General features: G+C 36.7%; 2 protein-coding genes across 2 annotated transcripts; both read left to right on the top strand.

Annotated features, from left to right (window-relative positions):
- The first annotated feature begins 752 nt into the window (after positions 1-752).
- Positions 753-11,711, top strand: LOC131144512 (uncharacterized). Its single transcript, XM_058093211.1, has 4 exons — positions 753-2,163; positions 3,391-3,960; positions 4,081-4,366; positions 11,224-11,711. Exons 1-4 carry the CDS (start codon positions 1,567-1,569, stop codon positions 11,259-11,261), a joined length of 1,491 nt encoding a protein of 496 aa, XP_057949194.1. The 5' UTR covers positions 753-1,566; the 3' UTR covers positions 11,262-11,711.
- An 11,769-nt stretch (positions 11,712-23,480) lies between these two features.
- On the top strand, positions 23,481-27,242 carry LOC131144511 (uncharacterized). Its single transcript, XM_058093210.1, has 2 exons — positions 23,481-24,818; positions 26,466-27,242. The coding sequence occupies exons 1-2, from the start codon at positions 24,286-24,288 to the stop codon at positions 26,911-26,913; spliced, it is 981 nt and encodes a 326-aa protein (XP_057949193.1). The 5' UTR covers positions 23,481-24,285; the 3' UTR covers positions 26,914-27,242.
- Positions 27,243-27,600: the final 358 nt, after the last annotated feature.

Raw genomic sequence — 27,600 nt, 5'->3', positions numbered from 1 at the left:
AAAGTTCTCCCAAAAAATTAAAAGTTAACTTTTTAAAAATTGAAAAAAGTAATTTATTGAACGGATTAATGCTAGAGGTGGCAAAACAGGTCAAAACCCGACGAGTGACCCGTAATCCGTTCGTTTAAATCAGATTTGAGTTTAATACAAGCTGACCCATTAATAGACGAATCAACTCGGACTCAACGTATTTATTAAACGGGTTAGACAGCTTCGGATCGGGTTACCCACCAAGTGACCCATTTAAAAATAAAATGAATGAATATTTTTTTTAATGAAAAATATGTCATTTTATATGAAATGTTTAAAACTTTTTAAAATAAATAAATTATATATTTTAAATGGGTGACTCGTTTATTAAACGGGCGGGTTTAAATTTATATAGTAGGCACCTATTGATAAACGGGTCAACTCGAACCTAAACCCATTTATGATCCGCCCTAATCTGGTCCGTTAACCCGTTTTGTCATCCCTAATTAATGCGTTATACCTCACTTTTGTATTTTTAGAAGGGGTAATTTAGGAGAAAAAAATTTTAACTTTTAAAAGTTAAAACTAGTGGTTCTTCATCAAATTGTTCCATTCTAGCCTTAACTATATTTTTTAAGAATATATGTCCACTTTAGTAATTTGGTTATTTTTAAACACCTTGCATGCTTAAATATTTTTAGAGTTCAATCTCCATTTGAACTTTAGAAATTCAAATGGAGCTCAACCGAACTCATTAAGGGTAAAACTTTAACGCTCAAATCGAATTAAAGCTTACACTTTAATATATAAAACTACATTAAGTTGTAAACACTTGTAACAATTTTTATCATATAAGTTTTATGTTAAAAAAATAATTATTTTATTTTCACAAACTTGGCCAAATTCTAAACCATTTGAAGTCTTAAACATCAACTTGAAAGCTAGCTAAGTCTAAAGATCAACTCAGACTCGGTCCAAACTCATTATAATTTGAAGTCGATAAAATTCAACAGGCGACGAAATTGAAGGCTGCTCAGAGGTCACTGTATGCTTCTAGATCCGTACATGCGCGTGAGACCATACCCATGAACAGAGCCTTCATCTCCTCCTACCTAACCCCCCGCACCATCTCTTTCCTCTGATCAGTTAATGCCCTGCGCATGTGAATTTTTAATTTACCTTTCAACCATGGGTGCCCTGTTCCATAATCCCATCCTCGAAGTTTCTTCGTCAGCGCAACCTTGCTTCTTCCCCTTTCATTTTCTCCTTCTCCAATCTTCCCCGTTACGACATTTTAAATTATTAAAAATTCACCTTGTTCACACCTCAGTGTTCAAACCCAAGAAGCAACAAGTGTACAACTTCTTCATTCTTTGCAATTTTAATAAAGAAATCTAATCAAATCAATTCAATACAGCAAACAACTTGTGATCACGCCCACGCAATCCCACAGGACCCACTTGTTCTGTTTTTTGGTATCATTGATTTCGTGATCTTGTAATAATTAAATCAACGGATCCCCTGAAGGCTGAAACCATAATTGTCTTGCCTAATCAGTCGACCAGTACCGGAATTTGGGTCTGAGGAGAAATTTTCATGGAGTTCTTCAGTAAATCCAGGGCCGTCAAGCTTAGAGGCCACCTCGACAAGTACTTGGTAGCCGACGACGACCAGGAGACGGTGCGGCAGAGCCGGAAGGGGTCGTCGCGCCGAGCAATTTGGGTGGTGGAGTTCGTCGAGGGCCGCAGCGGCCTCATCCGCCTGAAGAGCTGCCACGGCCGGTGCCTCACCGCCTCCGAGACGCCGTTTCTCCTGGGCATGACCGGGAAGAGGGTGACCCAGAGCGCGCCGGAGACGAAGTGGGACGCTCGCGTGGAGTGGGAGCCGGTGGGGGACGCGTTTCAGGTGAGGCTGAAGACGGTGTTCGGGGGGAAGTACCTGCGGGCCAACGGCGGAGCGCCGCCGTGGAGGAACTCGGTCACGCACGACAGCCCGCACAGCTCCGCCACCAAGAACTGGGTTTTGTGGGACGTCGAGGCCGTCGATGCGCCGGAGAACGAGGCGTTCGCGGATTATATGTCGTCGGCTTCGAGCCTCTCGTCGGTGTCGGATGATGTGTTAGATTTTGGAACTCCGTCGCCGATGTCAACCATCTCGACGAAGTATCAACAGGGATTGCGTCTGAAGTTGCAGGTATGCTTTCTGTACTCCAATCCAATTCACGGAGAGTGTCAATTCGATGATCTTGAAAGTTATCAATTTTATGGATCTCAAATCAGGTTGAATTTCAGAATTTTATTCTCAATTATTGATAAAAGAAACAAGGTGGGGATCCAGTTTGATTCATATTATCATGCATACATAAATTTGATTATAAATATATGGCTTAATTGAAATAAATGCTTAATATTCTTAAAACTATATAATATGATTATATATTCCATTAATAATAGTAATCCAATTTTTTTTAGAAATAATTTAAAATATTATATGATTGAATAGCCTTATCAAATAATTATAAATAAAATTAATAACTAAAACATAATTATTTCATCTCGATTTCAAAAAATAATTAAAATATTTCTATGCACGTGAAAGTGAATTCATATATCTTTATATAGTTAAAGAAAATATATAATTATGATAATGATAACTAACTTTATAGCATCGTTATGCCTCGAAATGAGTTTTTTTTTTTATATCAACATTTCATATGCTATTCTTTTAATTTGAATAACAATATTATATATATAGGGAGAGAGGATGCTGAAATTTTAATTATAAAAGATTTATATTATAAAAGTGGAAGAAAAGAGTTTGAGATGAAGTTCAAATTAATTCTTTGATATGGTTAAATTTGAATGTTTTTTTAATGATCTGAAAAAAAAAGAATAAGAAAAGAGTCCTAACAATTAATTATTAACAAGTGAACGCTGCTTAAGTACCTCCAAAATAAAAGGATAATATTATCTATTAAATAAAAATGAAAATTTAACTGAGCTAAAAAAAAAAACAAAAAGAAGAAAAGGGTGTATCCTTCCAAATGTCAGATTTGCCCTTCCTTAGCGAGAATATTGCCACGTCATCTACTCGTAGCCGTCGTGTACCGACCGTGTCAAGTGGCGGCCTCTGACTGGTCTCTAATTTTCTAAAGAAAATCACTGCAAGAAAATGGACCTTCCCACGAGAGTTCCGTTGAACATTTGAAGCCCAACGCATAAAAGCTCCGCCCAACTCCCTTGTTTCTTTCTCCCTTGCTTCTTCCTCTCTCAACCTATTCCGATCTCGCGCTGTCTCTGTCTGGTCTTTGACCCCCAAAACCCATTTTCCTTATCCCAATCACAACCTCCTGCTTCAGTTTACAACCCTTGTTACTCTTCCCTCGATTGATTCTTCTTTGTTGATCTGCGTATTTCTCAGAGCGGCATGGACCTGTTCCGGAACGCCAAGGCCGTGCGCTTCCGTAGCCACCACGACAAGTACCTCACCGCCGAGGAAGATGAGGAATCGGTGACCCAAAACCGCAACGGCTCATCCAAGGCCGCCCGTTGGACGGTGGAGTTCGTCCCCGGCGCCGGCTCCTTCCTCCGCTTCAAGAGCTGCTACGGCAAGTACCTCACCGCCTCCAACAGTCCCTTCCTCCTCGGCATGACCGGCTGCAAGGCGCTCCAGACCCTCCCCCGCCGCCTCGATTCCTCCGTCGAGTGGGAACCCATAAGGGAAGGCGCTCTCGTCAAGCTCAAGACCCGCTACGGCAACTTCCTCCGTGCAAACGGCGGCCTCCCCCCGTGGCGCAACTCCATCACTCACGACATCCCCCACCGAACCGCCACCCAGGAATGGATCTTGTGGGCCGTCGACATCGTTGACATTCAGGTTCAGTCTTCCGAGCACAACTCGCCGGCTGCGAACCCCGTTTCTCGGAACGATTCTCTCTCTTCCGACCTGAGCTCGCCGTCGGTGAAATCTGCAACTCTTTCCCGACAAGAGGTTCGAATTCAATCGGTTTCTGATCTTATTTGTGTGAATATATTTTTAATCTTGGGTTCTAGTTGCTGTATCCATTAAATGATCTTGCGGGGGTGCTGCGTTTCTCTTTGGCATTTGCAGTCTACTGATTCGGGTTCACCGCCGAGGACAGAGGGTCGGATCATCTACTACGGTGTCGCTGATGACCATGGTGTTGTGGACGAGGAAGCCGTGGAGGGATTTTCTTTGAACTTCAAGGGGAATGAAGTTGATGAGTTGACTCGTAGATTGGAGGAAGAGACAGGGCTTGAGGGTATTATTGTGTGTTCTCGCAGTCCATTGAATGGAAAGCTTTACCCACTTCGCCTGCAGCTTCCTCCCAACAACACTACTATGCACGTTGTTGTAGTTCAGTCTTCCTCAAAAGGTCAGTTCATTTACTGAGCTTTGTTTCTCTTGCTTCTCATTTTTCTCTTGTGACATGTATATGATGTGCTAATATTGATTAAAGACTGTAAGTTGAGATTTTCATTTTTTCTTGGATAGGGTTGAAGTTAGAAGACTTTTTTATGTTGGGGACATAGTTTTGTGCTTTAAACATTCTTAGGGAGAGTGATTTGTGATGCTTCTCAAATGGATTTGATCGCACTATTTAAATGTTTGAGAATTTTTTTTTAAATGGATAAAAATGAAAAACTTTATTATTTAAGAAACATTGTTCAGTGTTTTTAGTGTCTTTTCACTCTTTTGCTCCCTTTTTCATTTTGTGACATGTGTAGTACTTAGATACCTTGTACTAATATTGTAAAAGTAGAGAACTTTTTTTCTTAGGGTAAAAGTTGAGAAAACTTTGTTATGTTGGAAACATATCTTGTTTTAAGCATATCTTAGGGACACTGATTTGCCTTGCTACCCAAGCAACTGCCTTGTCTTTGAGGACAATTTGAGAAGTATTTTGTTGCGTTTGGGAACACGAACTGATGAACTTGAAGCTGAATTTGAATTGGCACAGTTCATTGCATTGCTATATGGGTTTGCATTCCATTTGCTGCTTGATGTAATAAGGGGAAGAGAACAGCTTTGGGCAATTACTGTGATTGAAATGTTATTTAAAATGATTCCAGATTTTTTATCCCATTACCATGGATTGTCATTGACTTTAAGATGAAGATCTTCTTTTCAATTCAAGACTTGCATGTTTTGAGTGATTTTTGTTGGTATTGATTATATTATTGTCCGCTCATAGACACGGTGTGTATGTGGATTTGGCCAATAGAATTGGGTCTGATATTCCTATTAATTCTGTCTTGCCTGAAAGTTTCCTGTGAAGTCTCACCATTTAGGGAATGGGTATAGTGGAGTTTTGTGGTTGAATGTCTCACCAGCTTGAGTATAGTCAGTTTCATGGTTGAAGTTTGACTACAAATTCTAAGGAGGGATGATTATATAGCAACATAACAGAGTTCATTTCTTTTCCTATGTATATTGTTGAATCAATTGATTTGTAAAAGAGCTATGGTTGATGGATATCAATCTTGAGTTACCAAAGATTCTGTTTTGTCAGTTTGTGTGTGTGTCTACACAATACACACAGTCATGCTCATATACATATATGCACACACATATACACACAGCACCTTATCTACATGTTTGAGGTACTAAAAGTGTGATGAGGAAAGCCAAGGCTCTGGATTGAGTAAAGGTAATAGAGAAAATGAGAGAACTTCAATTTGATTTAGAGATCTCTCCATGCTACTAGTGTTGGAAATTCACTTGTGAGAGTTGTTCCACATTGAAAAGTGGAGGATGGTTGTCTTATATACGTGGATGGGTCTAAGACCAAATAGCTTAAGCTTTTGGGTCAAGTTGGTACTCATTCATGTATATCAAGCTCACATGGAGACTTTCCGATGCTAGCAAGCCGTATTAGAGCCAGGTTCAGAATTACAAATTGTAAATCAAGGTCTATGAGCCAAATTATTTTGGTGTGCTAATAATTGAAAGATCAAGTATGTGATCGGGGCCAATAAGGATCTTATCGGCCAAGTAGATGGATCCGAATAGGGTCAAAAAGTGAGATATAGGATTGGTTTAGGAGTACATGGAATGCAATCCGAGACACGTAAGGTACAGTGGTGAGGCCCGCTTAAACAACTGTTGGAGAATTGAACCAATTCCCAAAGGCGAAAGGAGACAGTTCCCACTCAAGGGAGAGTTATAGAGACTCACGAGTGAAGGAGAGTATGCTGGAAATTCACTTATAATAATTGTCCCACATCGAAAAATTAAGTGGCGAATGGGTGTTTTATATACATGGATGGGCCCTAGACTTGACAGCTTAAGCTTTTGGGTCAACACGTATATATCCTAACAACTAGAGTTGAAAAGGATGTAAGATGATTGTAGTAACCCCAATTTTATTTTTGGCTGAAATGCATGTCCTTATATTGTTCATCTAGGTTATGACCTTAGGAAATTTTATTTTTTTAATTTTTTAATTTTTAATTTTTTAAAAATTTGTGATGGTCCTGATGGAGCATGTCCTGTCTTGATTTAAATGCAGTATAATTTATGTGAGTACATATATTTTTTATATGATATTGAGATTCATTATCTCTCTGCTAAACGAAAAGGTAGCCTCTTACAACTATTGTAGCTTTGCCTCTATAGGTAGAAATGGAAGTTTAGTTGTTTAACAAAGCTACTGCAAAATTTCTTCTTGTTTAACAAGACAAATTAACAATTTCTTAGGAAATAAATATGTTAAAATCCCAAAATATTTCCAATCAAGTAACACTGAAAATCAGGCTTCTTTTTTTCCTGAACGACTCTTGGGAAATGTTTGATTTGTGCATAATCTTTTGAAGAATTTTGGGCAGTTTTTTTTTTTTCCCCAGAGATAGCCCTCAATTAAAAAGATGAAATTACCAAACACCTCTAAGTCATGAATTTTGTGATCTGTCCAAGCTCGGCTTACATTGCTGGGAATCGATAAACTCTCAACTCAGAACAAATAAGTAGAAAAATTCAGAAAATCTGAGCAAAAAGCAAAAACACCTTAAATTTATGATTAAATTAGAAAGTAGTGTGAAATATGGAAGAAAACAATTATGGCATTAGTACTCTCTGCCGTGCACAAGTTTTTTTGTGAAGATTTAGATACTGTAAGATCTAGTGTATGTAATGAATCAAAACTAATTCTCAGGGAAAAAAAATCAAAATCATATTATACAGGCCAAAAGCAGATCCTAAAGATGTCAAACAGACTTTTAAAATTCCCTATAAATTCAAATAGCTGGAAATAAATTCCCTATGGGATGAGGTTTCTTGTGGTGACAAATAGCAAGGTGCAATGTGGACACAAAATTGAAAAATATATTTGAACTTCAATAGCAATTATATTTCAACTAACTGAAAGAAATTGCAGCAATATTTTAAGGAGTGGGATGAAAGAGCAGGGGGAGAGAAGGAAAAAATTACTGCCATTGCATTCACTATGGTAGTGTCACAATGGGTTCCGCATGGTAGTTTAACAACAATGGATATGTGTATGCATGCATGATGCCTGAAGCAAACACCATCTTTGTAACAGAATCAGTGTCTTACGTGAGAATGCATTTAAAATGAACATGGCAGCTGAAGCTATTTCAGAGCTCTTTATATGGTTGTTCCCCCTAGATAACAGGGTATTTTTTAGAAGGCTGAACGGCTAATGCAAGGTAGCCTTATTTCTCGTTGATCCATATTGGCAAGTAGATGCCATTATTCTCTTCATACTTATAGATAAGTGAAGGAAGGTGGGAGAAGTGTTGCTTTTGATTAGTTCACTTGAAATAGTTCTGTACATTCTTGGCATTGTTATTGCTTATACATTTAATCCTCGTAAAAGAATATTTATTTTATTAATTTATTAAATATATTCTGTATGGAGTCTTGACATTTGAATTTTGCATCGAAGAAAGAAAAAAAAGATCATTTTACCAGTTTGTGCCAAGAGAAGGTACTTAATTAGGCTTTCTTGAAGTGTCAAGGTTCTTGCTCCTTCCCTTTGTCTACCTCAAAAAAGGAGAAGCATTACTGAGTACATAATACAAATGCTGAATACTTGAAATATGGATTTTAGACTGAGACAGCATAATTGAATCCCAAAATAGCACAATAGTCCCAGCCCTCATGCTTAACTATCTTTTTTGCCTTTTTTTTTTTTTGAGAAATTCATGAAATAAATAGCAAAGAAATAAATATAATTTTGCTAAAAAAATTAATTCCGATAATTTCATAAAGATTTGGAAAATTTCAAATTTTCATAAAAATTATAAATTTTCAAGTTTTTTTTTGTAAAAAAATCCAGACATTCTATAAAAAATTCATTACATTTTAAAATATAATAAAAAATTCATAAAATTAGTTCTTTTGCCAAATATCTTCTGCCTTTGCTAGTTAAGGTATAATCATTACAAAAATTTGGAGCATGAATTCGTCAGTTGTTTGTTCTAATCATGATGGGAGTAAAAAAAAATCATTTTAAAGTTGTGTTTGGGATCATAGATTTTGAGGGTTAAATTTTAGGGAAAAAGATACTAACCTCTCCTGAGGTTGACAAAAAGACGGGGACTTTCCCCGAAGTTTTGAAAACGCATAGACCTTCCTGAATTTTGATTTATGGAACACATACACCCCTTAAAAGACTTGTTTTTTTTGTAAAATACAAAGGGAGGTTTGTGTTTTTTTTTTGGCAAACCTCAAGGGAGATTTGTGGAATTCTTGAACTTTAGGAGCGGTTCATGAAATTTTTAAAACCTCAAGGGTGACCAGTGTGTTTTTGCCAAACCTCAAGGGAGGCTAGTGTCTTTTGTCCTAAATTTTTATTTATGTGAATTTGAACAGAGTTTAGTAAAATATTGTACCTGGGAATGTTAATTTGTGTGATTGTTTTCATTGTCCCTTCCACTCGTGGCCTTTTTCTCTTTTATTTTAATTTTGCTTTTGAATTCTAAGCCAAACCCAGCTCTTCTTGCTCATTCTCCCTTGTGTGGCATGTACACAGAGTACAACCCGCTTCCTTAAGCATGGGCATTTAATTTCAGTGTCATCTCTTGCAGTGCCAAGGCTTGGGCAACACCTCTCCATGAAGATACTTGCAGGCTGTTGACTTGTGCTTGCAATATCACCATGACTTTCTCAACACTGTCATATTTGCAATGAATCCCTAAATAAGTGTGACCGGCAGTGATGCAATATCTAGGACTAGCTCTGATAAACCATTACCCAAATTTTGTCCGTGACACTCCTGCTGCAAGTGTGGAATAGTTCAACGCTGCTTTTTGGTCTATTATTCTATAGAAAATATCAAATTTCGTGTTTCCTTTTGATTCCTCTACAAACCAAACATTAGTGAAAGGAAATTTTAAATTCAAATCTTCATTTAGAGGCACTTACAGACGAGCTTCTAATCAACTCTCCACACAAAATCTAAAAATCAATCTCAATTTTTGTGCATAAACAAGTGCATGGTCAAAATCAATGAACAAGGTTCAAATCACAAATGTGCTGAAAACATCAATCAAACCATTGAAATCAAAATTCAGAAACTTAAATAAAAAATTTTAAAAAACAGATGAGCCGAAAGAGAATGAACTCACCACTAAGGCAAAAAAACAAAAAAGATACGGCAGTTACATTGTATGTGATATGAAATTTGCTCAATTACGCACTTCATTGCATTTCTTTTTGGGTTTGCATGCCATCTGCTTGTTGCGATAGATATAAGGAGAAGAGAACTGCTTTGAGCAATTATTGGGCTTGAAGTTGAAGTTAAGATGGTTCCAGATTTTCTCTCCCCTTATCATGGACTGTCAGACTCGCTGCATGTCAAACAAAGATGTTCTTTTCAATTCAAGATTTGCGTGTTTTGACTCTTCTTGGTGTTGATTATATTGTTGTACAGCCACTAGACATGGTGCATATGTGATTTTTTTTTTATTTTCCTGTTAATACTAACTGTGGCTGAAAGTTTCCTGTGAAGTTTCACTTTTGAGGGAATGGATATGATAGAGGTCTGTGGTTTATTGTCTGATCAGCTTGAGTGTAGTCGGTTTCATGGCTGAAGCTTGACTATAAATTCTAAGGAGGGGTAGTTATGTGGCAGCAGTAAAAAAATACTTCTTTTTCTTTCTTTTTTCAAGCATATTTTTGTGTCAATTGATCTTGTACAAGTGATACACAGTAAACAGTCTTGAATGAACCGAAAACTGTTTTGTGTGCGCAATTGTATTGACACGCACACAAATGTGCATATGTATACAAAAATTTACCCACATGCTTGGGGTACTAAATGTGCGATGGGAAAGCCAAGGACATGGATTGAGGTAAGGTAATAGAAAGAACATGTGAAGATGCTTCAGTTCGATCTAAGTCTCTCCATATTACAAGAGTCGCATTGGTTGTAAGATGAATGCAGTAACGACTTTTTTTGTTGAAATGTTAGATCCGTGTTATTCATCAGGCTATCACATAAGAAAAGTTTATCATCTTATTTTTCAAAATTTCTTTGATGGATTTTTCCTTCCAACCCTCCCTCCCTTTCGTCCCTTTTTTCAAGAGGAAGCAGGATAAAGGATGCTTGGCTATGTTTCAAGACAGACCACTGAACTTCCTCCTCTCTCCCTTTCAAAGCCAAAAAATGAAGTAACCTCTGGAATTTATGACATTTTTGGTTTAAACATTGTTGCTTGTATAAGAATTTGAGTGAATTTTTCAGTACTACCCTATGTTGGGGAGAGACCTTTGATTTGGATTTGTATAGATTTAATATAAAATTGCATTGAGTTTTGTCCAAATCCACTTAAATCCAAATCCAAGGCTCAAAATCCATCCTCCCAAACGGAAGTGCTAGAGTATTTTTAGCGAAGTATGTCAATATAGAGCTAATGGGATACTGTAATCCCGAAAAAAAAAAAAAGGTGCATAATATTTTATCTGATGAGCTTCCGCTCAATAGTTCATCAGTCAAGTCAGCTGCATTATAGGGAAGTTCATTAATGGAATTTGCAAGCACTATAATGTTGAGGAAAACTTCGATTGCTTTCCTGCATTGCCATTGCTCACTTAAGCCTGCATAATAGGTGCTGGATTTTCATTTTCATTTCACAGTTCAGGGTTGGTCTGTCTGCTGTCTTTGTTAATTTATTCTTGAAATTTCATTTTGGAACTCTTTTTTTTTACTGGACTACCTTTTCTGCTGTCTTATTCTGTCCTAACTTCTGCCTTTTTTCCCATATACAGTGGCAAGAGACTTTGCAAAAGCAGGGGTTCCCCTATAAAGAGTTGAGATCTCAGCCTCATCTGCGATACAATTGCACGGCTATAAAATACTTCTGTACATTCTGCTTCATGCATGTTAATACAGTAGCTGAAGACATTAGGAATCAAGTATTGTGAATCGCTCCTCTTGCTCATGGATCATTTGGCAGAACTCTGCAGATTCTACTGGACAGAAGTTGGAAACTAGCAAGGAAGTGTGATCTGCAGCAGAACACAGCTGCCTCATCTATGGTTACTCTACATGCTGCTGATTATAAAGTACTGTCTATTTGTGGCCTTCTGCCAATGGTTCTGAAGCACAATTTTCTGCACTCATTTTTTGGTTACATTTGGAATAGTTTGATTGCTTGGTACGTTTGCAACTCCTAGTCCTTTTAAAGGGATTGCTCTACTGTTTGTGTAAAATACTTACTGAGTTTTTTGAAATGGAAAGATTGTGTTTTGATGGCTGGCTTTTTCTTGCTACTTCCACTCGATTGTTATATTTCTTTTCTTGCTGAGAAATGGTCTTGTGCTGTTGAGGATCTGTAGCTGGGAAGCTTTTGCAAACAACGTCTCTCTATCCGCAAAGCGCCAACGAGAAGAAAAAGATTAGTAGTCTTAGGCAGAGAACACAACAGCTGCTGCAACTTTAATGTATGATAGGTTCCTATGTGAGTGAGTGGTTTATAAGAAGGGTGAGGAGATATTTTTCTAGGTTGGAGTATATGCGAGTGTCACGGTTTCATACTCCAACGATGTGAAGTGTCTTTTATAGGACAGATCTGTGAGTCATGGGTCAAAGTAGACAGCACCTCATTGGAATTGGGTCTAGGATCATTATACCGAGCTAAATTAATAGTGGAATATTTGAATTCGATTTGAATTTTAGTTCCAAACTTGACTTGTTAATAACAAAATTATTAAACTTCACTTTGATTCGATTAATCTCAATATTGAAATAATTTTAAAAAATAATATAATGTATATATAATAACTAAATATGGCTATATATACAATAAATTTATATAATGTCTTGTGTAGTATAAAAATTATGAAATTACATGAACTCATTTATTTGTCATATGTTTTAAATGTTTTTGTAGAGAATTATATGGAAAATTTAAGGTTCACCTCGTACTTCATTCATTAGTATATGTACATTCATAGTTGCATTATTTATTAATTTATTTTCTCGTATTTATGCTCTTATAAACTCTTTTCTATTTATAATTGTATTTAAATTGCTACATTGCAACAATTTGTGAATTAGTTTTGGCAAAACAAAATTATGTAAAATGTATTTGCATGTTCTGGAGTTCAAGTACAATTAAAAATTTAAATTTCGTAGTTTCGCCCAAAATAATGTGTCTATACACTTTGCAAGAGTTTAAATTTATAAAATAAAAAATATACGATAAACCCAATTTTGATTGGTTGATTAAGTATTAAATTATATTAAATTTAATTCATATTAACCTCAATTTATAATAACAAAAGGTGCAAATTTTCTCTCTCTCTCCGGCAATAATCAAGTGTCGTTTTTCATGTAAATAGGTGTAGAATGAACATGACAATTGCAAAACTATGGACATTGGTATGTTGGTGAATGAAGTTGAACATGATTATTAATCGTTCATCTCTTCCATGTCATATGTGTAACATATTGAAGAAAAAATATGATTTTTTTCTCTTCATTTCAGTATGTAAATTTTTTTTTTTTGCAATTTTTTCAAATTTTAAGATGCATGCATCACCTTTTTTTTCTAAATTTTATTTGCAATTATTGAATCAACCGATTAGCGAATTTGACGCAAAAACACATTTTTATGCAAGAGTTTAATTTATTGAAATGTGATTTTATAAATTTGATGCATATCAACAAATATTATTAAGCTGCTTAATTAGCATTAGATAAATATAAATTCTAGCAAACAATTTCTTATCACTGTCTAGTATATTAAAAAAAAAGGAAAAATCTTAAAATTAGATAGAAAAGTATGAGAAAATCTTTATTATTTACTCATTAACTAGTGAAATAAAATGTTAATTAATTTGCAATTAGTGCTAAATTATATTGATCAATGAGAGAGAGAGAGAGAGAGAGTTTTACTAATTTTATTAACATTCTTTTTAATCACTTGCTTGCTATATTGCTAAAGAGTATAAAGATCATGAATTTTTTTTTTGAACTAATCAAATATAAATTGAGGACTATACTAAATGAGAAGTATGTGTGAAAATAATTAAAATTGATGTTCTTGTTACGTTCCCGATTAATTGTTTGAATACTATTTTTTTTTAAAACTATTAAATTATTTTTATTATTTGACCTAAATGATAAAATACATGGTCAGATTTAAATTATACAAGAGATGTAATTGTTTAAACACATTATTAATTTAAAATTAATATTCATAATTTTGAATAAAACAACATATTTTTTATATTAAAATTTAATAATATCATGTATATTGTACCGATATCTACTTAGTACATGCAAAAGCATAACAAGGGACGCGACTCTTTTGATCATCAAAATCCGAATGTTAATTTGGATAATTGTTACATGTAAAAATACACGCACTTGTAAATGTTAAATTTATATATGAAAAATTGAATCAATTTGGTATATTACTATATATAGGCTGAAGCTCATAAAAAAATGAACTAAGCAATTTGGAGTTGAGAAATATACTAAGATAGTGTTTGGGTGCATGAATATCAGAAGTTGAATTTGAATTTTTATGTGCATTTGAAAGAAACTCAATATAATTTTATACTTTATTTTATTCAAATTTACACAAATTCAAATATAGGGTTTGAAATCTATCCTTGGAAAGTAAAGTAAGTGAATAAATGAATATTATAGAAGAAAACAAACTAATGGTCTTATTACTTTTCTAATTAATTGTTTAATGATTGATTAAATTATAAAAAAATTGAATCGCTTTTATTACTTGATTGTATGACAACCCAAATGATAAAATAGTCAAAACACATGATGCAATTATGTAAATATAATAATTTGAAATAAAAAGGTTGTAACGGCTCATAAATTCTCATAACATAATAACAATAATACATATATTTTCATAATAGCTCTAATACCACCGCTACGACACCCCGAACCCGATGAGCCTGTTGTGCCATGCTCTATACATATATCCTGGATACCATAACCATAACGATCCCAACTTGAAGTGGGGTACCAGGTACACTTGTTTATAATTCAATTTTAAACAAGCAACGGAAATATATATATACTATACCTTAAATACCATGCCAGATTTCTAATACCACCATAATTACACATGTGTCCCCAAGCGTTCATATTACACCCTAAATAACAAAACGTCTATATATATATATATATATATATACATGCCAGTGTCTCACATGCACTTATTTCAAACCAACACTAACTAGTCCCGCCCTAGAGCTAGGGGTGAGCATAATTCGGGGAAAACCGAATTAACCGACCGAAATTAGTCGGTTCGGTTCGGTTAAAAAAACCGGTTCGGTCAGCTCGGTTATGCATTCCAATATTTTGGGGAATCGGGTTTCGGTTTGGTGAATAGAAAACATTAATTCGGTTAACCAATTAACCGAATTAATAATTAATTAAATTTTAAATTTAAATTAGTAAATGAAAATCTGTTAGTAAATGAAAATCCTGACTCTCAGTCTCACACTCAGTGCTCTCAGAAACTCAGAAGTCAGAAGGCCATCCCTCACTGCCTCTCTCTTGCTCACCTGAGCTCAATCCACCACAGTTCGCACCACCATCTTCACGCGATGCTATCCGCCTGCGCCCATCGCCATCGTCGTCGCTAGCCATCATCACCAACACACAAGCTCCCTCTCATTCTCATTTTTATTCTCTCAGAGTCTCGCGCACAGAGCAGTTCATCGAGAACCACCCTCGCTCCTCCTAACTAGCATTAAGCTCGCCCGAGCCCAATCGTCTCCTTAACCAACCACCTCTCCTCCACATCAATCTCCACTTCTCAGTTCTCCGGTTCTCCCTCTTCTCGAATCGCCTCTTCCTAGCTTCGTGGCTTAGCTTGAGCCCCTCTTCCAGTCTTCCCAGTTCGTGACCCGTCCCGATCCTGAATCCTTCTTCGATCGGCTCTTCCCTTGCGTGGGCGTGGTGATGGATCTACACTCAGTGACTCAGGACATCAAGGTTTCAACCTTACCCCACCTTCCCTCATTTCAGTTTGGATACACATACATATACACGAGTACACCTTGCCCCCTTCCTAGTTCCCTCGTTTCACGGTTAAAACCGGTTAACCAAATTACCCGAAAAATAAATTCAGTCGGGTTCGGTTCGGTGAGGCCAAATGGTTCGGTCGGTTCGGTTAACAGTATTCTTTAACCGAAATTTTTGATTAATTCGGTTAATTAACCGAATTTGGCCGAATCGACCATTTGCTCACCCCTACCTAGAGCTCTCTAGGTTTGGTTCCTTGTATTTCCTGAAAAGTTAGAATTATTGGAGTAAGGCACTTTTCAGTAAGACAAAGTAGATTATTATCAGTGTGTGGTAACATGAGTTTAGTGTAGTAAGAGAACATCCATTACTTAATTAACCTTGACTAAGAAATCATGTAAAATTGTACTCACACCTATATATATATATATATATATATATATATATATATATATATATATATTTGAAAACACATATTCTCTTTTCAAAACATGCTTTGGTTCAATTAATTTCTCTATTTACATTAATTTACATATATGCATAAAAGAACCTCCCTAAATGGACAAACATATAACATCATGTATTAACCTCACATGATCAGGTTGTGCGGTTTGAAGACTGAACTTAGCCATGGCTGGCCTATCACCAGGCTAAGTCAACATACTGTGTTTGTAAGTATGATATGCTTACCCCATGCTGGCCTGAATATTGGGACGGTACAACCCCATGCTGGCCCGCATACAGGGAGGGTACAACCCCATGCTGGCCCGCATACAGGGAGGGTACAACCCCATGCTGGCCCGTATACCAGGAGGGTACAACCCCAAGTTGGCCCGTATACTGAGAGGGTACACTACTCTTCTCTGGCCAAATCGACTATCCAATTACCAACACTCTTAGAATAGGGTGGTTTCACTGATATACCTTACTAGCTACGGTACCGAACTTCCTTTACATATATGGTCCATCAAGTTTCTTATACCATATAATACAATTTATATAATAAAAATAAAAACATGATCTCATTTTCACAATTCGGTATAAAACTGTTATATTCACAAATGAGTATAAAACCTATCATATTCATAAATCGGTATAAAACTGTCATATCCACAATATCTGCATTATTCAAAAAAATTCCAAAAATCAGTATAATACCACAAATCTTGCCATATAATACCATAAAAGTCCAACTAGTTTAATTATATAATAAAAACAAATAAATAATTCTCATACCACACAATTTGTAGTGACTCGAATAATAGCATGTTAATAATAATAAGAGGGAGAGAAAATAGATACTGAAATAAAAAGAGTTCGTCGACGACATTGCATTTTGGAGATAATATTAAATAATAAAAATACAGGAAATTGTCAAGCTTTGTCGATGAATACAGGGTTTCGTCGACGAAGGCCTTCAGAATTTCGTTGACGAACATAGGGCTTCGTCGACGAGAAAGTACCGAGAGGGATTTTGGGATAGCTTGAATTTCGTCGACGAACATAGGGCTTCGTCGACGAATTTAATGAAGAACTCGTCGACGAGGTGACGTGTCTCATCGACGAGCCGGGCTGTATAAATAATGGAAAGACGGGATTTTTATTCATTCTCTCGCCACTCTCTCTCCTGCGACTCTCTCTCCCTTCTCTCTTCATTTCTGGTCCCACCAGTCGCCGGATCGACAATCCAAAGCTACCACGACGCTCCTAGTGGAGTTCTCTATGCATCTACTAGAGTGGATCGTCGGGAAATCAGAGTTGGAAATCATCCCAAATTCAGGGTAAGGCCTTTTAGTCTCCTTTTGGCCTTGTGGCAGTTAGAGAAAATGTTATAGACAGAAAAATACTGATGTTTAGTTCTAACAAATATTGGTTTCAGGGTGTTTTGTAGAAGGCCCTGTGGGTGTTAGGCTTGTATTCCCTAGGGGCTTTTCAAAGTTAAGGTAAGGGATATATGCTATGTTAGGAAATTTCTAAACATTATGCAGTGTATTTATTTATGAAAATTATGTATTAAAGTATGGTGTGGCTTGAGAATATGTATGTAGTATGAGAGTATGTTTTATGAATTGTAGTTTCATGATTTTATGTATTTCAGTGCTATGATTACGTGAATTACAGTACCATGAATTTTACGGATTTTAACACCATGATTATATGAATAACGGATACAGTATTATGATTACGTAATCCCAGTATTATGATTTACAGAGTTTTAAAGCATGCCATGTTTTCTATTACCATAACATTCAAAGTATACAGATAGAGCATTTACAGAATATATGACAGTTATACAGAGATAGCATCGAGATGCTACAGTTATGGTATGTACAGAACAGAAAGATAGCGTTATGGTAATTTTGAAAACATGATGAAAACAGTGAAAGAGTATATATATATATATATGAATATGTATATAGTATCAGACCCTGTTGGACCATATAGTTTACAAAGCACGGTACCGTAGCTACATGCAGTATACAGTTTATAGAGTGCAATCGCCTATTCAGATAATAGGCTGTAGGTCGATCGTATAGTGCCCTTGACGTGGACAGGCTCCCCATCAGATATGGGTAGAGGTGGGCAGATCGACCGAGGGAGTATAGTGATTTACCTGGTCGGCCAGCCAGTGTAGATCCCGACTACGGGCCGCACAACCCTGTCATGAGGGGTTAAATCATGACATATAGATATCCACAGGGGAAGTCTTACAGTTATTATTATGCATATTATGATTTACAGAGACCAGGGAGTTACTTATATATGTTAGAAGTATTTGGAATAGTAACTTAAATGCAGATGTGTTAAATGACATGAAAATGGTAATGAATATTATGATTTGTACTGTATTTATGGATCCAGATATACATGATTATATGGAAGCGGATTTTTATGATATGATGACTCATTTGCCACACACTAGTAATAGCATATATCGTCTTACTGAGCGTTGGCTCATCCCAGTTGATTTAACATTTTTCAGGTGATCCAGGTAGGCGAGCTGACCAGGCTCGTAGATGGAAGGGCGTCTGTAGTGCCCTGACAGCCAAGTGAGTACAGTGGAGGGTTTTTTTGTATTTGCCCTAACTAGCTAAGGGCAATTTTGGGGAAATTAGTATCACATGTATATATTTTTTTGGGAAACATGATAACACTCTGGTATTGTACAGTATGGTATATCATTATGTATGGAAATGTTTATTTGTATTATGCTTCACGCTACTTAGGATAATGTTATGGTATCAGAGTATGATAATTATTATAGTGGGAAAAAAAAATCAGATAACTAGGCAGGTCGTTACACAATTTATATAATAATTATAATTTCATAAAGTACCTGAGAAATTTTCACAAACATATATTCAGTGAATTTAAATAAAAACGCGGGTATGATCAATTTCACATATTTAATCTAATTCTATTAAATCTCAAAACGCCGATATAATCAAATCCATGCAGTTTGATTTAATTCCAAAATATTCCCAAAAATTTGATAAAATCAAATCCCTGCAGTTTAATTTAATCCCAAAAATATTCCCAAAAACTCGATCTAATCAAATCTCCGCAGTTAAACTTAAATTAAACATATTCCCCAAAAACCCAATCTGATTAAATCCCCGCAGTTTAACTTACCCTAGACATATGTGAATAATTGAATTTACAAAATAAATTTAAATTAGGATTATATTTTCAAAATAAACTGATATAATATATTCTCTTTACCTTAACCTTAGAGTGGGGCCTACGACGTCCAAATGACGAAATCACTTTGGGTAAAACGTTCAGGGGCGGAGCTGGGACCTAAAAATGATGTTCGTTTTTCAATTTGGCGGGGAGATGGAGGAGAAAGCTAGAGAGAGAGAGAGAGAGAGAGAGAGAGAGAGAGAGAGAGAGAGAGAGAGAGAGAGAGAGAGAGAGAGAGAGCCAATACAACCATGGGGGGTGGGCTTTGAAAGATTGAAAAATTTAATTTTCCTACACATTCAGGAAAATTTAGTTTATATATATATATATATATATAATTATATTATATTAATGTATTATTTATATTATATTATATTACTTAATTATTAATTAATTATTTTTAGGATCACTACATCTTCTCCTTCTTATAAAAATTTCGTCATCGAAATTTGCTAACCAACATTCAACGCAAATTCTGGAATTTACTGAAATGCTCATCCGACTTTAGAAAGAGCCGACGACCACCCACATAGCGGCTCCGTCCCAAATTTATTAGTAACCCTCACTTATGGCAGATACTGAACCCAATTTCCTCTAAAATCCAGTACGCATGCCCACAACATATCCTCCAATAACTGAATCATCCTCTCGAATTGTCCATTAGTCTGGGGGTGAAATCTGTGCTAAAAGTTAGCTGAGATCCCAAAGCTCTCTATAAACTTTTCTGAAACTGGGAGGTGAATCGTGGTTCCCAGTCTGATATGATGGACACTGGTATGTCGTGCAATCTAACTGTCTCCTGAACATACAATTCTGCCAGTCTATTCATGGAATAACTAACCTTGATTGGAATAAAATGGGCAGTTTTTGTCAGACGGTCACCAACTATGTACCCAAATGACGTTTTTCCCATGCAGTGTGCAGTGTTGGGGGCAACCTCATTACAAAGTCCATGAAAATATGCTCCCACTTTCATTCGAGAATGAGAAGTGGTTGCAATGGCTCTACTGGTCTTTAATGTTCAGCCTTCACTTGCTGACATGTAAGGCAATGTTCCACGAATCGGGCAATTCCTTTCTTCATATTGTTCCACTAGAAAGACTCTCACAGAACCCTATACATCTCAGTGCTTCCTAGATGCATTGTAGAAAGAGAGCGATATGCCTTTTGTAGAATGATTCTTTGAATCTCAGCATCACCGGGTACACATAATCTGGTGTGAAACCTCAAAACCCCATCATATGAGATATTAAAATCCTTTCCCAGTCCACAATGCACTTCATCCACAATCTTCACCAACTCTGTATCTTTCATCTGAGTGACCTTAATCCTCTCTAGTAAGGTCGATTGGATTTCTAGATTAGCAATGAAGGCCTGGTAATTCCCCTCCACTAATTCCACACCAAATCTTTCCAGATTCATCTTTATTTGATGTTGAGATACCACTGCTGATACTGACACACTCACTGACTTCCGAATCAACGCATCAGCTACCACATTAGCTTTCCCTGAGTGGTAATTGATGGTACAATCATAGTCCTTTATTAGTTCAAGCCATCTCTTCTGTCTCATATTCAGTTCCTTTTGTGTGAAGATATACTTGAGGCTTTTGTTGTCTGTAAAGATCTCGCACCTTCCACCGTACAGGTAGTGCCTCCAAATTTCTAATGCAAAGACCACTACCGCCAACTCCAAATCATGCGTAGGGTAATTTTTCTCATACTCCTTGAGTTGCCGAGAAGTATATGCAATAACTTTCCTGTTGACTTTTTGAGTCTGATCTTATGTGTGTTTAAGTATGTGAACAGATTTAAAATTCAGCACACATAGGATCACGAGACTTGGAAGTCAGAAGAAACTTCAAGATCATATGTATCTGATGCATTCCATGAAGACACACGAGCAAGAAGATTGAAGACATTTAATCTTATTGTAAATGCATTCTTATTTTTTAATTATGTTCTATAATAATACATTGCATGCATGATGTGAATGTAAGCTTAAAATGACCATAGGGAAATCAAATGACCATAGACGGTCAATTGACGTTGGAATTTTGGGCTTAATTAAAAAGCCTAGGTCATTGACTGACCTTTGGTCCCCAAAAAATCATAGTCTAACCATAGGAAAATCAAATGACCATAGCAGACTTTGGTCGACCGACGTTAGACTTTTAGGCTTAATTAAAAAGCCTAGGCCATTAACTAACCTTTGGTCCCAAACAACCATAGTCTGACCATAGGGAAATCAAATGACCATAGATAGACTTCGGTCAACCTTCGATTGACCAACATTGGATTTTTGAGCTTAATTAAAAAGCCTAGGCCATTGATTGACCTTTGGTCCCTAAACACTTTATGAAAAATCCCTTAGCTAAACTGCCATACTTGTATTAACAGGGATAAAACTTATTAGGTCAAAATTAAGCTTACCTTGATTTTGCAAAGGGGCTCGGGCGACCGACGCAGGGCGATATAAACGTCTCTGTCGATCGAACCGGTCAGTAGTTAAAAGTTTGACTTTGCTCGGATGACCAAACTTTTGTTGAACTAAGCTTCCTCGGTCGACCGAACATTAAAAGTGACTTTCTCTACCTACCCCGGCCGAGCGAACACTTTCCCCGTTGCATCAATACACACCCAAGCGCTTATGAGACGCATCACTATAAATCACAAAACTGCCTTCCCTTGAAGGAATAGTCAGTACTAGCGCAATGATAAGTTGCTGCTTTAATTCCTAGAAACTTTGTTCACATTCATCTATCCACTCATATTTCACATTCTTCCTTATCAATCTCGTCAGAGGACCTGATAATTTAGAAAATCCTTCCATAAGTCGACGATAATATCCTGTCAGACCCAAAAAACTCTTGACCTCGTGGATATTCTTCGGTCTTACCCAATCAACTACTGCCTCTATCTTGCCTGAGTTTACAGACCATCCCTGTATATCACATGTTTAAGGAATGCAACCTTCTCCATGCAAAATTCACATTTCTTGAATTTGGCATAAAACTTCCTTTCCCGTAGCACCTAGAGTACCAACCTCAAATGATTCTCCTGTTCCTTAGGACTCTTCAAATAAACCAAAATATCCTTAATGAACACCACCACAAACTAGTCCAAATATTTATGGAAAACCTTGTTCATAAGGTCCATAAATGCAGCAGGAGCATTCGTTAGTCTGAACGGCATAACAAAGGGGCATTACATGTATGGGCACGTAATCTCCCCAATTGTCGGGAACTCTCGCTTATAAGCAATAAATGACTATATTTTGTATACACTAAAACTCATCTGCCACACATTGTTATAATTTATTTCATCATAACTGAAAAGTCTCACCCCAATATACCACTCATTTTTCAAGACCTTCTGGCGATCGAGTTTACCCAACTCCAGGGTAGGGTTTAGTTTTTGTTAATTATGAGTGGTTGTAAGATATGAAGTATTTAAAAGTTAGGTTTAACTCCTGGTTGTAAGTATTATTATTATTATTATTATTATTATTATTATTATTATATTTTATTTTTTTATGAATGGATTGAAACTTACTAGTGCATGTTTATATTTTTACACTTGCATGTTTAGGGACAAGTTTTGGATTCATAAACACGTTAAAACTGTGTTTTAATTAAACTCGAAAATGTATTTATTAACAAGTTCATCAACTATTTGTTTAGAGTTTATTTATGCTTTTGATTAATGTTTGTTAATTTAAATACCATGTAGCTTCGAACAGAAAGTTATTTTAATACACTTGTTTATGGAATATTGAATTTTTTTTTAAAAAAAATTAATTTTAGCATTCTTAAAACAATAGTTATTTGGGATTATGAAAATTTGATTTTGGATTTAAATATGTGGAATTGGATAAAACATAAAATAAAATTGTTTTAATTTTTTTTAAATTCATACAAATTTACATCAAAGTCTCAAAATTTATGCTCTCAAATAATTCCATTCCTAATTTTTTTTTTTAAATTTCATAAAATTTTAAATCAATTAATACTTGATCAGTATATCAAATTATTTATAGAAAGCTAAAATAGGAAACGAATTAATATCCTTAAAGTAATCCTATTATGGCTTTTTTTTTTTTTTTATTATAAAAATATTATATTATAATATGTTCATGTAAACATTTTTAAAATAGATATCCAAAGAAATTTTTTTAAGCATATGCCCTTTGATAATATAAGCTTTAGCTGAGTGGAGTGTTTGACCAAAATCAAAACCCAATTAATGTTCTAATAAATAAAAATCGAAATTTTAATTTCAAAACAAATTTAAGCATTTAAAATCTAAGAAATAAACTCAAAAACACTAAAAAATAGTCCAATTATTTTTTTTTGATGAATGAGCCCAAACATATAAATTAAAACCCTAAATAACTTCGGTCTTAACTACGAATGTAATGAATAACTTAGAAAACAAAAAAAATTAATTAATTCAAACTACTTGAAGCTTGACAGTAGACGCTGATCCACTCCCATGTGCACGTGACCTTGAATCAATTCACAGCGAAGATCACACGCATGGAATCGACGTCGTTTAGCACACCGATCCGAGTTCAACCAAGATCATCATTCGGGGTCAGGCGGATCCAGTCCGTACCAGATACGCTCCTTCCGCCCTTTCTCTCTCTCTCTCTCTCCTCTCCTCTCCTCTTTGTCCCTTTCTCTCTCTACCCGTCATCACTATAATTACTTCGCTGCACGTTCTCTCTTCGTAACCGCCCACCTCATAACATCTGCCCGGGCAAGCAAACAGCCCGCGTCGCACCAAGTTGCAGAAACCTCCAATGACGAAAAGCCACCTAATCGCGGCGAAGCCCACGCGTCAATTTTCTATTGGGTAGACGATGCGAAGGCCGTCGCGCTAGCGCGTCCCGAAAGGAAAATATCTTATAAGCGCGTACTGGGGCGCGAAAACCGCGAGCTGCGCACTTGAGGGGCAGCGTTGACGACCGGCCGACTCGCCGGCGTTCTTGGCCAACTCCTTTCGGCGCTTCTAAGTCCACTCTCCCACTCCGAACGTTCCTGAACCTTCTTAAACCCTGACCCCGTGAAATAAAGTCTTCCACTTTCACAATTTCCCTGCATTGAATCGAGTTTCAGAGAGAGGGATAGGGAGAGGGAGATGGTGGTTGATTACTATAATGTGCTGAAGGTGAATCGGAGTGTGGGGGAAGAAGAGCTGAAGAAGGCATATCGGAGATTGGCAATGAAATGGCACCCGGACAAGAACCGCAGCCACGATAAGGGAGAGGCGGAGGCAAAGTTCAAGCAGATCTCCGAGGCTTATGATGTGCTCAGCGACCCCCAGAAGCGTCGGATCTACGATCTGTATGGGGAAGAGGGCCTTAAGGCTGGTGTGTTTCCCCCTTCTGCCGGCGGCGGCGTAAGGCGGGCAAAACCAGATTTTGGTTTCAGTACTAGAGACGCTGAGGACATATTTGCTGAGTTCTTTGGTGGATCTGACGGTAACGGCGGTGGTGGACGTCGTGCGTTTGGGGAGAATGCTGAGAGGTACGATGGTGGCAAAGGTGGGAATGAGTCGAATAGAAAGGCGGCGGCGGCGGTGGAGAGTAAGCTGTCCTGTAGTCTGGAGGAGCTTTACAAGGGTTCTAAGAGGAAAATGAAGATTGAGCGTACGGTCCCTGATGATTCTGGGTACGTAATTTCTTCATCTGGTCTATTCGTTTTTCTATGTTCAAGACTTAATTGTGGAGAAAATTTTGTGCTTATGATCCGAGCTGAGCCATTGCCAATTTTTGGGGTGTTGAAATAATCGATTTTATTCTCGAAATACCGTTCCAATTCCATGCCGAATCGGTTTGCGATGCATCTTTTTTCAGGCATCTTCTTCTAAAATAGGAAACTGCGGCCTGGATTATGTCGTTTAGCATTTTTAGGATTCATGTAAAGGAAAAAGGGGATACTATTTCATATGTGATCAGGAAACTACTAGTCTCCAAACTTCTAGACACAGTTCCTTTTTCCATTCTGTTTGTGGGCAAAAGCCATTCCGATTGTGGTAAGGCTAACTTCTCCAAAAATTAAGTTGGCAAAGGAATCAGTGATGCCTGTCGTATAGATGGGTGTTAAATATTATGCTTGTCCTTCGAGACAAGTAATGCCGTGGTGGAAAACGGCAATTGTGTTTTAAAATTTTCTTGGTTAGCAGTCTTCTTAGGGAGGAGCATGTGTTTGAGGAGTTTAAAATTGAAAAATACCTGAATGATTATTTGCAAAGATACTTTAATATGAGGACAAAAAATTCTGCATTTGCAAGGCTGTGTTTGTGTTACCTTATTGATCGGTAAGTATGCATGGGTGGTAGTTCAAAAAAAATTGATGTGAAAAGAGCTAATTTCTGGGAGGAAAAAGAATAGTTATGAAGCGAAAACAATTTTCTGTTTCAGTTTCTTTACTTTTTAATTAAGCGATTGTGGGAATTGATTAATCTCAGCCACTGCCAATGACTGAAATTGACTATCAGGATTCGTTTTAGTCATATGTTTTGATAATCTGTTATCCATTTAATAAATGTTTGAAGTGTTGCTAACAGTGTAAGAGGTGATTAGTGCAAAGCAAGGAGTTATGCATTTGGTTAGTGCTGCCCAACAATGTATTTTTTTATTTATGAACATCGTATTTGAACTTGGTGCTCTGCATTTCACATCCACTTGACTGCCAATTTTGGGTGTGGGTGGTTGATTGACTGTCTGCACAATGTAATAGGAACATGTGCCACTCGAGGTTGTAGCCCAGCAAAATTTAAATGGTGATTAAAGGGTTTGAATTTTAAGGTTTTCCAGTAGCTATAGGAAGTTAGGAACAAGTAATGATTAGAATCTTATGGTTTATGAACGAAAATTTGCTTTTGAGATGAGGAATTGGGTTTACTAATATTGTTTCAGTTACATGTGTCCTTTCATATAAAAGACTTCGGTTATAAGTATGCCAAAAAAAAAAAGCCTAAGACTATAAATTGCTGCAAATGCTCATTTTCTGCAATCATTTCACAGTCTAAAGGATAGTTTATCTTCATATGATATTTGGACTTAGGGAATAGCTGTATATTTTTAGAAAATAAATTGTTTATGTTACTTAGGCCTGGTTTGGCGACATCAGTAGCATTCGTTGACTGCATTTGCATGGGGGAAAAGTCCTGGGCCTTTTTATTGTTTCTCTGACCAGGTTCATCACTCTTTTGAAGCTTGGGAACCACTTGACTGTATTATCCCTTTCACCTTCTGTTGATTAATTTAGACCTGTCGCTTATTTGATTTGATTTGTAAATGACTATCTGTGCAGTGTGCCCAGGACTGTTGAGGAGATCTTAGCAATTGATATCAAGCCCGGTTGGAAGAAGGGAACGAAAATCACTTTCCCCAAGAAGGGCAACCAAGAACCCGGTGTCGGCCCAGGAGATCTTATATTTGTGGTGGATGAGAAACCACATCCTGTTTTTAAAAGGGATGGCAATGATCTGATGATCAATCAGAGAATAACACTGCTTGAGGCTCTCACTGGGAAAACCCTCACCTTGACAACCTTGGATGGAAGGAGTCTCACAATCCCTGTGACAGATATCGTCAAACCAGGCTATGAGGTGGTTGTCCCAAACGAAGGAATGCCCATATCAAAAGAACCAAGGAAGAAAGGAAACCTTAGGATCAAGTTTGATGTGAAGTTTCCATCAAGGCTTACTGGAGATCAGAAATCTGACTTGAGGAGAGTACTGGGCGGAAATGATTACTAAGTTATAAGTTAAAGCCAGAGGTAACAACCATCTTTAGTGTTGACTAGCAATGTAAGGTTTACTGAATGTAAATATTTTATATTTTTCAATGTTGAAGGGGACTGTGCATACTAGGGTGAGAACTACGGGGGCTGGTGGTGTTTTAGTGTGGCAGCCATGAAAAACAAGAAACTAGAGAATTCTGTTTTGACTGCCACCTGATGAAATTGTCTTTATTTTCAAATTTGTACAGCAGAAATACAGCGACGGCCCTGTAATTTGAAGGGCAGACCATCTGTCTAATACTTGCGAAGTGATGGGTTTAAATTAATTGACTGGTTTTGAATTCAGCTTTGATTGTTTGCTGTTTGAAGAATCCCCACTATCAATCGGCAATGATCTCCTTGGAATTGCTTTGCATTTTTATTGTACTGTATTTAAGGAAATTTCAGCTCCTCTCAATGAATGATCTAGACAAGTCATCCATTTAGAGAGAGAGAGAGAGAGAGAGAGAGACCATGAGAAGAATCGTCCCATTTGCATTTGTCTTCCTGAACGAACTTTGAGAAAATAAGACTTTCCAGTAATGGAGCAATCAATTAAAACATTTTTATTTGGTTTTCTGGCAAGTAATAATTAGGTTGACGCTGGTGTATTGGCGGATATAAAATTCATGGCAGAAGCAGCAGGGCATTTGGATCTTGAAGA

This window comes from Malania oleifera, chromosome 12 (genome assembly GCF_029873635.1).
Source record: "Malania oleifera isolate guangnan ecotype guangnan chromosome 12, ASM2987363v1, whole genome shotgun sequence".
NCBI classification, from domain to species: domain Eukaryota; kingdom Viridiplantae; phylum Streptophyta; class Magnoliopsida; order Santalales; family Ximeniaceae; genus Malania; species Malania oleifera.
The sequence above is the reverse complement of the archived record's forward strand: the minus strand, read 5'-3'. Positions and strand labels throughout refer to the sequence as shown.